Source organism: Zychaea mexicana (assembly GCF_025766255.1).
Source record: "Zychaea mexicana strain RSA 1403 chromosome Unknown BDB00scaffold_63, whole genome shotgun sequence".
Taxonomy (NCBI): Eukaryota; Fungi; Mucoromycota; class Mucoromycetes; order Mucorales; family Lichtheimiaceae; genus Zychaea; species Zychaea mexicana.
This window is the reverse complement of record NW_026516726.1, coordinates 133,376-147,168: the sequence shown is the minus strand read 5'-3', so window position 1 is coordinate 147,168 and position 13,793 is coordinate 133,376. Positions and strand designations below refer to the sequence as shown.

The window sequence follows — 13,793 nt, the reverse complement described above, 5'->3', positions numbered from 1 at the left end:
GCACTAACAAGACAAGAACATGCTTGATGCTAGCAACACCTGTAGAGAAGAGTGTGTTGCACATACCAAATTTGGCATTTGTTTTTCTTGCCCTCTTCTTCTTCTGCTATTCGTCGGATCGGATCGTTCCTATTTTTGTGTACATAGCACACACCCCACGCGCAATCATTTTTAAACAGTACTTAAAAAAGCATCGTCTTGTTGTTCATTTTTAGATTTAACGTTATATTGGCAAAGTAATTACTTTGTTTTGGTGCGTACATGTCTTCGCCATCCAGACTCTTCTTGGTAGTAGCACAATGTAGGTCACTTTTTGTTACATGAAACTGAACGGGTTAATCGCCATGGAAATGTATTTTCATTCACTCTGTATTTGCTGTGGCAGTTACTGGTGGCAAAGCTCATATTGTGTAAATAGGCATATGACCCATCAATGTCTGTGTAATACATGTAAGGTACAGCAAAGCAACAAAAGTCTGCAGGAATTTTGATCGTACTCTGTCACACGTCAAAAGGAAACCCAGCACTATTTACCAATCAGGCACGACCAAGTAAAGGCAATTTCAAGAAAACCTGCTCTGCACCGCTCTTTTGTATATACACGGTTTTCGATGCCACCAAAATCCATTCTGTTATTATGGGTCAATTTAGCCCTTGCGATGGCTTTCTATAGCTCGCGCGATTCTGTGGTTGAACTGACACCCAAGAACTTTAAAGATGCTGTTATGGACACTGACGTACGTATAGCTTTGCTGCTTTTTCGGGAGAGAGTCGCGTTTGATTGTTGACATGACTAGCATTCGTCACAGAAGCTTAATTTGTTACTTTATACATGTATAGAAATTAGTAGCAGTTGAATTCTATGCTCCTTGGTGCGGTCATTGTCAACGGTAAAATCGAGTGCTTCAGACAGAGCGGGAAGGTGGATAGATACTAATAGCCATGTTCTATACAGACTTGCACCTGACTGGAAAAAGGCTGCCAAAAACTTGGATGGTTTGGTTGTTCTCGGTGCCATAAACTGTGACGAAGACAGTAACAAGCCTCTCTGCGGACAATACGATATCAAGGGCTTCCCTACGATCAAGGTTTTCCGTCCAGAGCTTAAGAAAGACAAGCGAACGGGTGTCATGACTAAGAAACCTACAGGTGAGCTAATGAGAGCGACTGACAACAAACGTCTTTTTTTTTTATTTCTGTATAGTACGAGCAGCCTTATCTCATAGACTTATCCCTACATAGATTATCCCGGAGCACGCGACGCTAAGTCTATTGTCGACTATCTATTGGCATGGCAACCATCAGATGTCCGTTTCATCAAAAGTGATGCGAGCAAGGCTAAATCCAAAAAGAGCATGAGCATTGACGACTTTTTCAGTACCGACGTAAGTTATTGTGTTTTTGCCTTGCTAACTTGAAACAATGTATACATACATCCAGCTCACGCTTCGTTAAAATACTATCATTAGAACTCGACCCTACCTAAAGCATTGCTGTTCACGGACAAAGCAGCCACTTCACCATTGTACAAGGCTCTTTCGGTCGAGTTTGGTGGCAGCGGCCGTATGTTAGTTGGCGAAGTAAAAAAGGCTGAAAAGGATCTGGTTACAGAGTATGGCGTCAGCTCGTTCCCCACCCTTTTTGTTGCATCACCGACAGCCGGCCATGTTGCATACCAAGGCAAGCTCAAGCATGAGCCTCTGGCTGCTTTCTTGAACGAACATGCTCTTCCTGCCAAGCAAAAGAAGACTTCTAGCAAAAAGGCGAAAGCTACTGAGCCTGAAGTACCACCGGCCCCCAAGGAAGAGAAACCTATAGGTGAGTAAATGGGTGGATGACCTGTCACTGATGGATCTCAGAAAAGCGCACACATACACAGAAAAGAGAAGCTTTCTTTAACTGAAAACTTTTCCCTCTTTATGGAAAATATAGTGGCAGAAATCACCTCAGATAGTCAGCTTCAGGAAAGCTGTTTAGCAAGCGGCAAGATCTGTGTTGTTGCTGTTGTAACGGAGGATGACAAGAAGGAAACGGAAGAAATGTTGAACAAGCTCAACGATGATAATAAGTCTCAATTATTCCGATATTCCTTCATCAGTGATCCTAGCAAAGCGTCGAATATTGTCGAAAAGCTGGATCTTGCAGCAGATTATCCAACCTTGTTCCTTGTGCATCCTGCAAAGCAGTTGTATAGACCCTACATTGGTGCGTGGGAAGAAAAGGCCGTCAGCCAATGGCTCAACCAGATAGCTACGGGCAGGATTCAAGCATGGCCTTTTGAAGGCAAACTTTCAATCAAACAAGATACCGGTCGTGTTCGCGATGAATTGTAAATTATCATCAAATATTTATTAAAAAACGCGATAAAACATAATTTATGTATTGCTGCTTTTTGCGACTAGTTTAAAACGAACAATAGAGATAAATATCTGAATTTCCTCCAGTCAAGACCACTTCTCGAGGATTATTGAGTTGAGACGGTTAATCTATACCAGGCGCTGAAGGAGTGTCGAACTCCCGCTCGATCTTTTAATCTAGAGCTCGGCAGCTGCTCAATAAGTATAAGGTGCATGATTACGCACGATGTAATTATTACGCACGGTGTATATATTGCAAACGAATGCCTTTTTTACTGACAAGAAAGTTATACATTTTACAAAGTTTATGGCTTGACTATGGCTTCATCTTGACACAGATCCGGATCGTTAACCAAGACATCTGCCAATTTATTCAAAGCTTTATCCTCTTCCTCCACAGCATCTCGAATTCTGTTGCTTGTCTCATCCTTCATCATTGCATCCTTCATTTCACGCGTAGGTGGCAAGCGCTCGTTCTCCATATCCGAACGTCTTGCATCCTCAAACGTGTTGATAGCTATAAGAAATAGTTTCATTGAGGTTTCTTTAGTATTGGTAATTTAAATGGCATTTTTGGTTATCCAATCGAATGTTGTATGACAAATAGTAATATTGATGTATTCACCTTGTTTAATGCCTTCAACGCCTGATGCCAGTGTACCAAGGGGTACTTTACCCGTAGGCGACACGTTCTTTAGTTCCATCACTTGTTCTGAATTCTCGCGTAGTACAGTAAAGACACGTGACATTTTGCCGACTGCAAGAATTTTCTTTCGAATATTATTACGACGCGCTTCCATTTCTTCTGTCATATTTGTGCTAGTAACTGCTGGCCCGTCTAGCGATCTTCTATGTTGCTCATTTGCAAGTTCTTCTTGACTGCAGATATTGAGGATGGCAATAAGCATGTCGGTAACTGTGATACGATGAAGCGTTAGCAAAAAAAAACGGGGATCTCATTAGGTTTTTCTTTGAACATAGAATCATATTTAGCCCATAGCAATGAGATAATTGAAGTATATGGCGGAAACATGGATAATATAACCATTGGACTCTTACTTTTTTCTCCAACAAATGGTAGACTCCAGGTAAAAACATCCATAAAGTTGGGTAGCCAATATGGATGTGGCGAGCAATTGAACTGACGGATATTCATAACGTCGTTTTCGTATTTCAGAACCGCCGCCTTGTTATTGTAAACATCCAAATAATTTGGAGCGGAAAAAATCGTAATCACAGCCGGGAATGATGTTGTTTTACTCTTTCGATACATTCGATAACTGTGAATGTTTTTTTGAATCGTTAGATGATATTAGTTTATAAATGGAAACAAGAATACTTGATCTTATTTTGTTACCCTGCATCTTGTGCCTCATGCGCACGTATAACAGAAAGAAGACTGTTTCGCTCTAGGAAGGCGCATGTAGCAGCATAACTGACAAAGTGAATATTGGTAAATTCTCAATATCAGAGATCCTGGTTGATCAGAGTGCCATTGCTCGCGCAATGTAAGTAGGGTTACTTGAAATACCTGTAAAAGTACGAGCATCCACGTACGTGGTTATGAACAAAGTGATCGCGTGTGTTTTCTTGGCCAAAGTTTTCCATCGGATCAGCCCATAAAAGATCGCACATGAGTCCATGCGTTGGTGGCTCGCAAAACCGATTGATCTGTTTAAGAAGAGGAAACTTATTAGGACACGGTGCCTTTTATTTTTTGAAAAAGTAAGCTTTAAAGGTCACCAACTTGCCTTTGCAAAATCATCTAGAACGTGTAATTCCGGCGATAATCCGCCGTGAACACATAAGAACTGCTTGTTCATCACTGCTGCAAGCGGAAGTGCACAAAAGGACTCCATGCATGCATCATAGACTCGATTGGTATACTTGTGCTCACCTGCACGGAACCAAAAAAAAATATTGTTAGGTCTCTGCAACTCACAGAATCAAAAGCAAAGAAACTACTTACACTCGATTTTAAAAGTAAAATAGTCGGTAAGATGTCTGCATTCATGATTACCGCGTAAAAGGAAGAATGACTTTGGGTACCATATTTTGAGTGCCCACAGATACAAAACGCACTATAGTCGTGGTCATGCGGATAACATAGAATCAGGTTTTAGCTTTACTCTCGCTCTTATATTTCTTTGCCCTTTTTAAAATTGCTGCCCCTGCCTGCCTCAATTGAAAAGTAGCCGCGATCCACATAGTCGCCAAGAAATAGGAACCGCGTTGATGCAGGATCGCCACCGATTTCGAACAGCTTCATTAAATCGTAGTATTGCCCATGGGTATCGCCACATACTAGTTAGAAGAGCAACAAGATGGCTGTCAGGGTTACACATACAAAGCAAACAAGGTTCATCCGGTCGTCGCGATAACAACAACAACAATCATCTGTTATTGTCATCCATTATCGTCAGGGCAACCATATCATGGCAATCATAGGTTAGCAGCAAAATGGAAAAAGAAGCTTTACCAGTGATAGGTGCTGCAAGGTGTAAGAGGTTTGGCTCTTGCTTGAGTATTTCGGTGCCCTTGTTAATGATGTAGATGGCTTGTTCCTCGGAAAGACGGCCCTCGCGGTAAAAATGTTCCTTCAAGAACTGAAGGTCAGGATAGCCTGGCCGTTCTGAGCTCCAAAAGTTTTCCTGCGACGGAACGCCCACCGCCGGCGCTGTCACCTCTGTCATCCATCCATTTCGGAAAGGTTGAGCAGTGTGCGTCAGTACAAACTTTACATATCCCACCGACGCACAATATGCATAGATTCTATACTGCGGTTGTATTGAGCGGGTCAGAAAGTATTATTAGCAAACGTACCACGAACGACCCTTTCCCTTGTGGTCACGGTTGTACCATCTTCGAGTGTTAGCGTGGAGAAATCAATATGCGGAGTCGTAGCAGAAGAGTCCTCTGCTGACTTTACTCGAAGACGTCGGACGGCTGGGCTTTCTTTGGCTATTGATGAACTGTCGTCCTTTTTGGACTCGTCGTCTGGTGTTTGATGTTGTTGTTGTTGTTGTTGTTGTTCTTCCTGTTCTTGTAGCATTTCTTAAGTGTGAGATGTGTTACGGATAAGCGCAGACAAACAAAGAAGAGTCTTGTTTGTATGGGATAGGGGAAAGAAAAGAGGAAGAGAAGAGAGAAAGAAAGAAAGAAAAAAAGAGAAAAAGAGAGGTAGAAGGCGAGGGGGGGGAGAAAGTGTCAAGCTTCAGCGAATGGGAAGGAAGCTATTATGTTGTGTTGTGTGTTATTGAAACCGATTGTTTACATGTCAGGAGTCCAGAACGTCGTTAAGACAAGGTTGCTGCTGTACGCGATATATGCTAAACAGAGGATCGTTTGGAGCAGTGCAGCATGGTGTGCGCGTGTGTCGGGCTGATGGCTAATACAAACACCGGAACACACGCAAAACGGGATCATGGCTTGCGCTGCTTTGGCTGTGTTGTTGTTGTATGCACCGGCATCTGGTGTGTGCTGCGTTGTCGGAGGACTAAAAACAGCTACGCGTGTAGATCACTTTTTTCATGCTTCCCAAGCAGTGCCCTGAAAGAAAAGCTGCGACGGCAAGAAAATGTTCCAAACATCGCGAAACATGCATTCAAATCTGGCTGATATAAGTTTCTTAGGGATTGGCCCTGATGCCTCGGGGGTGGGGGGGGGGATAAGTGTGTTTGGATGAACTGCACTCACTTGCTGCCCTTGGGATAGCACACACTATGCTACACAACACCACACACTCAACATCAGGAAACTCCGCGCCTTGCCTATATGCTTTCTTCGCCACTTTCGTTTGGTAGGTAGGACCTGGCGCACCTTTTGCTCTGCATCTCTTCTGCTAATTCTTTTTGCCTGGCCATTTGTAAAGGAGAAGACGAGTAGCAACAAAGAGAACATTCGACGAAAAAGCTATACTCTTTTAAGCTGAACGACGAGGATCCTTCCCCTTCTTGCTTGTAACCATTTGGTGCCTGAACGAAAGCAAAAAAAAGAAGACATACATTCAAGAGTCGACCTAACCCTCATCTCTCCTGTGCCTCTTCAGCTTTATACCCTTTTTTTTCACCAGCTCTCTCTTCTCTATTATCCATTTATTTATATCTCTTGTATATATAGCTTTCTCTCTCTCTCCCATCCATTGGTGACTTTAACAAGTCATCTGTAAATCGTAAAGCACAAATTGGTACTACAGCCATTCCGAGAAATCAGACAACAACTTCCTTTCGTCCCTTCCGGTAAATCCCAATAAGTAAAACGAGACTAGTAATGGAATTGTGTGCTTTTTAACGGTCGGCTTAACAACAATTTATTATACATTTAGAATTGTCACAACAACTTTGTCCGCCTACGACCTGTCGTGTATCTTATTTAAAACACCACCGCTACCATTTACCTACAAAAAGAAGCCCCACAAACGCTGATCCAAGAATATGAGTGGTGGAGGAAATATCAAGGTCGTTGTACGATGTCGTCCATTAAATTCCAGAGGTACCCTATCAATTACATGTCAAGTGAGAAGAGCGAGAGAGAATGCATGCGTTTACGACATATATTAAAAATGATCGCCTGTTTGATGATCGTATTTCAGAACTCGCACGTGGTGCAGTTGGCTTGATTCGGATGGAAGGCAACCAAACGATCCTTAGCCGTCCTGCAGATAGTCGAACGGGCAAAGACTCTGAAGATCACAAAGCGTTTACCTTTGACAAGTCGTATTGGTCAGCCGACAAATCTGCACCAAATTATGCCGATCAGCAAATGGTCTACGATGATTTGGGTGAAGATCTTTTAAATCATGCATTTGACGGTTACAACTGCTGTATCTTTGCGTGTAAGCTTTTTTTTTTCCACAAGAATGATTAGAAAATGGCAGATATTGAGGTCTTTGCATTTTCTGAAATTTGTTATTGTTTGTTGTTATAAACAGATGGTCAGACTGGTTCAGGAAAGTCGTACTCTATGGTATGGAATAAGGAGCAACCCCTCCCAAATAGATTTACATTCTTATGTAGTGTAAATAATAATTCAAACATGGAACGGAATCATAGATGGGTTATGGCGAAGATCACGGTATCACGCCGCGTACTTGTTCCGAACTTTTCGAAAGGATCAAAAGGAATGAGGATCCAAACGTGACATACCGTGTTGAAGTTACCTATATTGAGATTTACAACGAAAAAGTGCGCGACTTGTTAAGTCCGAAAAATAAGGGCAACCTCAAAGTGCGCGAGCATCCGAGTACGGGTCCCTACGTCGAAGATTTGTCACGAGCTGCCGTGAATTCGTTCAACGACATCAATCAGCTAATGGATGATGGTAACAAGGTTGGTTGTTTCTGAGCGATATATATGGGTAGAAGTGGCGGTGCAACATCATATTAACACCTGCCATACATAGGCAAGAACGGTTGCTGCGACCAACATGAACGAAACCTCATCTAGATCACACGCCGTGTTCACACTGTTTTTGACGCAAAAACGTAAAGACGAACTAACACAGATGGAAGGCGAAAAAGTTGCTCGTATCAGGTAATGATGAAAAGTATAGAGTAGCGATTATTTTTACGTTTAGAACAATAATTTAAATGGAGCAAAGTCTGGTTGATTTAGCAGGAAGCGAACGCGCCAACAGCACCGGCGCTACTGGTGCTCGTTTAAAAGAAGGTGCAAGTATCAATAAATCATTGACCACGCTCGGCAAGGTCATTGCTGGTTTGGCCGAGCAATCCCAGAACGAGGGCAAAAAAGGACGCAAATCTAAAGAAGCCTTCATTCCGTATCGTGATTCGGTAAAGAAGAAAAAAACGCGGTTTTTAATTTTCAACTATGAAAAGTCAAGATACTGATGTAGCTCTTTATTCATCCGTATCCATACAGGTCCTTACATGGCTCTTGAAGGATTCACTAGGTGGCAATTCCAAAACAGCCATGGTTGCTGCAATATCGCCAGCCGATTACGATGAAACGCTTAGTACGCTTCGATACGCCGATCAGGCCAAGAAGATCAAGAACAAGGCCGTTGTCAACGAAGATCCAAACGCCAAGATGATCCGCGAGCTCAAAGATGAACTGGAAGTGTTACGCGATCGATTACGAACGTACGCGCCTGAAGAAGTCGAGCAACTCACTGCAAACAGTGCGTACAAAAGTGGTGGCGGTGGCAGTGGAAGCGGCGGCGGAGGAAGCAGTCGACATTCGATGCCAGCACCGTCTCGATCTGCACTCAACAAACCGAACGTCGATATCGAAATCGTCGACAGCAAAGGCATGAAGAAAAAAATGAACCGACAGCAGATCGTCGATCAACTCCAGAGCTCAGAAAAGCTTCTGGCAAGTTTGAACGAGACGTGGGAAGAAAAGCTCAAGAAGACGGAGCAGATCCACACAGAGCGTGAAAAGGCCCTGGAGGAACTCGGTATTGCTGTGCATAAAAATAATGTTGGCGTTTATGCGCCCAAAAAGATGCCGCATCTGGTCAACCTCAACGAAGATCCGCTCATGTCAGAATGTCTCATGTACCAAATCAAGGTGGGCGTGACCAAGGTTGGGCGTCTGGAAAACTCTGCACAGCCAGATATTCGTCTCTCTGGATCAAACATTCTCGACGAACACTGCTCTTTTGAAAACAACAATGGCACAGTAACGATCACCCCGAACCCGGAATCTGTAACCATGGTGAACGGTATGCGGATCTACGAGCCTCAACGTCTACGTAGCGGTTACCGTATCATTCTTGGCGACTATCACATCTTCCGTTTCAACCATCCGGAAGAAGTGCGACGCGAACGAGGATTGCAAAAGGTCGCTGTTGAGAATGCCATGGGCGGCAACAACAACGCTGCCGAAGATGACGAACGTCCTGAGTCACCTACAGAAAGCGCCAGTATGATCAGCTCCGAGGTGATCGACTGGAACTATGCTAGACGTGAGGCAGTTTTGAACTACTACGCCAACGAGAGCAACTTTGGTGGCATGAAGGATGAGGATCTCGAAAAGCTTTACGACGATATTACTCGGATACGCAACTCTCGACGCACTCGTTCCGAAAGCAGAAATGAGAACGACGACGACGATTCATCCGGTGAATCGTTCCGCAATTCGACATCGGCAACCATGGTTGAGGATGGCTTGGAAAGCATATGCACCGATGCAACGTTTGCGCCAAGCGAGTTGGAAGAAAAATACAAGGTCGAGAAGGAGAAGCTTGAGAAAGAGCTCGTCAATCAAAAACGCATCTACGAGGCCAAAATTAACCGCATGTCTCGACAATTCTCACAGTCTGAATTCAGTAATGGCTATTCCGAACGACAATTCGCGCTGATGCAAAAGATTGCCAAAAAATGGCGACAGCTACGATACGTCACAATGGCAGAAGTTGTCTTGACAAATGCCGTCATGCTTAAAGAAGCCAATATTATTTCGCGCGAACTCCACAAAGACGTCCTGTATCAATATGCGATTATCGAGGATGGACAGTTTTCCAATCCAATGTCGTACTGGGAAACCACGTCGGCTTTACACCAATTCGAAACGGACGAAGACACGACGCTCATGTCTACACCAAAACCATGCATCGGCGTTCGAGTGATCGATCGTAAGCATCAAGTCGTCTATGTCTGGTCTCTGGAGAAACTCAAGCTTCGGTTGCACAAGATGCGAAGTCTATACAACTTTTTTGACAGGCCCATGTATCGCTCGCATTTCAACTTGGAAGATCCTTTTTTCGAAAAGCCATGCCCAAAGTACACCTTTATCGGCAGTGCAGCAACGTCGATCCGTAATTTGATGCTGCAACAGCCCTACGAGAGCTGCGTGGAGATCATATGCCGCTCCACCGGCCAAATAAAGGGCAAGTTGCGTGTACTAATATCGCCTATTGCACGATCTGTTGCGATCAAAGGCCCCGAGGCACGGCAACCGTTGTCTGACAACGAATTGGATGACTCGGACGACGATGGTTTTACGCTCAAAGTGGGTCAGCAGCTGCTATTCGAAGTGCGTCTGTTGGAGATGAGCGGGCTGAACGAGACCGAATACAGTGAAGCCCATGTCCAATTCAAACTGTCTTCCTTTGGTGGCATACCTGCCCATTCGACCACGGAAAAGATCTTTGCGACCGATCCTGTGAGCGATTTTGGCAGTGGTCCGATTCAGCTTGACCACAGCCAAACTTTGTCCCTGGTCGTAACACGCAATGTCATGGAAGTCCTAGAGTGTGGTATGATTTCGTTTGAGGTTTATGGCCTGGCGCAATCACGTGCGCTGTCACAGTTTGAACGATGGGATGACCAGCGCGAGAAGCCACGTCTGGCCGACCTTCTTGCAGCAAGCCAGCATAATACAGCAAATGGATCGTCAACTTCTTTGGAAAGTAATGGACGGAATATAGCTTCAGATCAAACGTCCATGCATTCGAACCACAGCAACTCAAACGGTAGCTCCCTTGAACGGCGCTCTGAAGAAGAATTACTGGCTGCTGAGCGTCATGATGTTGTTACATGGGTCCAAGTTTGTGAGCTTGCACCAGATGGCGACTATATACCCGTGCCCGTTACAGCACAGAATGCATTGGATCGCGGTGTATTTACACTACGACAAGGTCTTCAACGACGTATCTGTTTTACGCTGTCGCATACATCTGGGCGACAGTTTCAGTGGAATCGTATTGTCAAGGCATCCATTGGCCGTGTACGGCTGCTCGATCCCAAGGGCCGTATCATTGATGCGCCAGCACACGACGATATACCCATCAAGCTGCTTTCGCAACAAGATATTGTATACAACAACGACGGCACCAGCCACCTGACAGCCCAAGGTGCATGGGACAGTTCTCAGCACGAATGCCTATTTTTGAACCGTATCACTGCAACCAACAGCCGGATCCTGTTGAACCTCAAATGGGAAGTTGAAGCCGAGAAATGCTCCAAACCCATCCAGTTTAGCATGGACATTGCTGTCCAGATCCAAGGACGCGATTCTTCAACAGGTCGCAGCAGACTGCGCAAGCTGTTGGGCTCGGACAAGCAATTGCCAAAATGCAGTGGTATATTTTTGGTCAACTTGCGACCACCTATGACACGACGTCTCAGCCAACTTTGGCGTCTAAACACAGCATCCAAATATGTACGTGGAGAAGAGTATCTTGGTTCGTGGCGTCCGCGCGGTGTGTCGTTGGTGAACGATTACAAGCATATCCGCGAGCGAATCCGGCGAAAAGAACAAGTTGCTTTTACGGCTCAAGTTTTGACCTTACGAGCAGCACGATCACAAACAAGCAATGGTGCCATCAATGGCAAGAGCGAAACTACAGTAGTGAAATCATCCAACCACGTGGATACTGACGTATTAACCGAAGAGCAAGCTGCATTGACTAAACGCGTGCTTGATCTATGGGAGCAGAAGCTCGGTTCCCGTAAAGAGGTACAGCTATACTTAATTTGACCTCTCTTACACATATGCAAAACTTTGCTGTATATTGACTGGAGGTGCTTTTAGATTGTTATTAGTCAGGATCCACCTATACCAGGCATGCCAGATTTGGATGCTAGACAAGAACTACGTGGTTCATCTAAATTGCTCGCCGAAGTCAAACTAGTCACACAAAGGTACCGATATCATATTTACTTCCTAGATAACATAGCAAGGACTAACGCGAAAACTTTACTAATAATGTATGTTTTAGTGATAACGTTTCTAAGCGTGGATATTTAACTTACCAAGAGAGCGCAGTCCATGACAAGTGGGTCAAGCGATGGCTTGTCATCCGACGCCCTTACATTTACATATACAGCAACCACACCGAAACCGATGAACAAGGCGTTATCAATGTATCTTCTGTACGCATAGATTATAACCGTGCCTTGGAACAAATGATAGAGGTAACACCCAAGTTTTCCAACTAGCGCATATTCTACAGATTTGCTAATGCACTTTATTGCTATCGTCTTTAGCGGACAAATGTGTTTGCTCTCTATACCAACAACAATGCATATACTTTACAAGCCGGTTCCCGCGCGGATATGATAGATTGGATATCAAAGATTGACCAAATGTTCCCCATCGACAAGCTCAAGAACGATTCTTTATAATTTTTTGTTTAACTAATGTTCCCCCCCCCACACCACCACCTCTTCTCGTCCCTTTCATTCACTCCCCTCTTAATTATGCCTTTATACACTAAGAACAGCTTCCGTTTTTGGTCATCCGGCTTCATACACATCCTTTCTCTCCCTGCCTTAAAAAAAGAGACACACTCTACATTACACTACACTCTCTACACAAACTCGCCTAAAGCGCACACATACCACACACACGCACAAACCTTATACTAGTTTTGTCTATCGTAAATATGCTGTCTTGTACTATCTATACATACGTATATGTTTTCTCTTTCTTTTTGCTTCCTCAACGAAAATCTTTTTCAATGTAATGAATGTATTGAAAAACATACCTCAACACAAAAAGGGTGCTCTCTATCTACTGAGCCCTTTTCCATTCCTTTCATTCGTTGCATTTATGTAGGTATGATATGTATGTATATTCGCCTTCATCTGTTTACAATTATTCTATATATCTTTTTGCTCGCGCATTTCTTCTTGATTCTATTTATTGTTAAGATCACTTGTTACATAGTTACGTATGATAATAAAGAATCACCCACAGCGCAGTCACCATCAATGTCTTTCTATTACGCTCACAAATGTTGGCAGTGTCAACATTGCCCATTGATTAACATGGAGCAGTGCTGGATAGAGTATCAGACTGCGTGAAAAGAGACAATGTAGCACCACATAGTAGGCGGTTCTTAGTCTTCCTAATATGTGAGCTACAAGAAGATTATTACTGCAGTCAGCCTTCCTACAGTAGTGCCTTCTTTTTTAGGCCTTATTCCCTCGCTTTTACAACATGGCGACGAAATGTGGGTTTTACCGCTGCTGATGCTGTTGTTACTAGAATATCTCATTGTCGTTGTTGTTTACTTGTTCAAGACATAGCACGCATCCAAGTGCCATGCTAGATCCACACCCCCGTTGTATTCTGTTCGCAGTTCGCAGGATCCTATGCCATTCGAATGTAGATATTAGTTTTGTAGCGTGACAATTGTAGGACAATCAATATTGCATTGGCGACACGCCTTGGATACAGTCATGCACCGAAGGATGTCACCAAAAGAGAGCTCGTTTAGGTTCACGGTGAGCACATCGGAAGGTTGTACTTTCATCATGTTCTTACGCTTTTCAAGCATATGGTGAGCTTCATTGGAGAGGTAGAATAATGTGTCTGTCAGCGGATTATATCAAAAGTTGCGGAACCCTGCGCACATCGCTATTGCTTTCTTAAATCTCTGTTGTCTGATAAAAAATACGTGCGGCGATACCATATGTCCTCAAATAGCCGGGGAAGTTGTCGTCGACAAAGAATACGGCTGTACACC

General features: G+C 43.9%; 3 protein-coding genes across 3 annotated transcripts; 2 read left to right on the top strand and 1 right to left on the bottom strand.

Moving 5' to 3' along the window:
• Positions 1-197: 197 nt before the first annotated feature.
• Positions 198-2,491, top strand: BDB00DRAFT_834980 (uncharacterized protein). Its single transcript, XM_053124364.1, has 8 exons — positions 198-301; positions 386-450; positions 516-737; positions 841-890; positions 956-1,149; positions 1,243-1,385; positions 1,470-1,818; positions 1,933-2,491. The coding sequence occupies exons 3-8, from the start codon at positions 612-614 to the stop codon at positions 2,331-2,333; spliced, it is 1,263 nt and encodes a 420-aa protein (XP_052977312.1). The 5' UTR covers positions 198-301; positions 386-450; positions 516-611; the 3' UTR covers positions 2,334-2,491.
• A 107-nt stretch (positions 2,492-2,598) lies between these two features.
• On the bottom strand, positions 2,599-5,506 carry BDB00DRAFT_834976 (Metallo-dependent phosphatase-like protein). Its single transcript, XM_053124363.1, has 10 exons — positions 5,181-5,506; positions 4,837-5,043; positions 4,537-4,661; positions 4,327-4,438; positions 4,109-4,254; positions 3,889-4,028; positions 3,715-3,792; positions 3,417-3,637; positions 2,983-3,273; positions 2,599-2,874 (listed from the first exon to the last, which is right to left on the bottom strand). The coding sequence occupies exons 1-10, from the start codon at positions 5,407-5,409 to the stop codon at positions 2,663-2,665; spliced, it is 1,761 nt and encodes a 586-aa protein (XP_052977311.1). The 5' UTR covers positions 5,410-5,506; the 3' UTR covers positions 2,599-2,662.
• A 1,384-nt stretch (positions 5,507-6,890) lies between these two features.
• On the top strand, positions 6,891-12,447 carry BDB00DRAFT_789841 (uncharacterized protein; the record flags this gene model as incomplete). The annotated part of the gene is made up of 9 exons (XM_053120907.1): positions 6,891-7,191; positions 7,288-7,322; positions 7,409-7,684; positions 7,758-7,888; positions 7,956-8,148; positions 8,237-11,779; positions 11,855-11,964; positions 12,042-12,237; positions 12,310-12,447. 9 exons carry the CDS (start codon positions 6,891-6,893, stop codon positions 12,445-12,447), a joined length of 4,923 nt encoding a protein of 1,640 aa, XP_052977310.1.
• Positions 12,448-13,793: the final 1,346 nt, after the last annotated feature.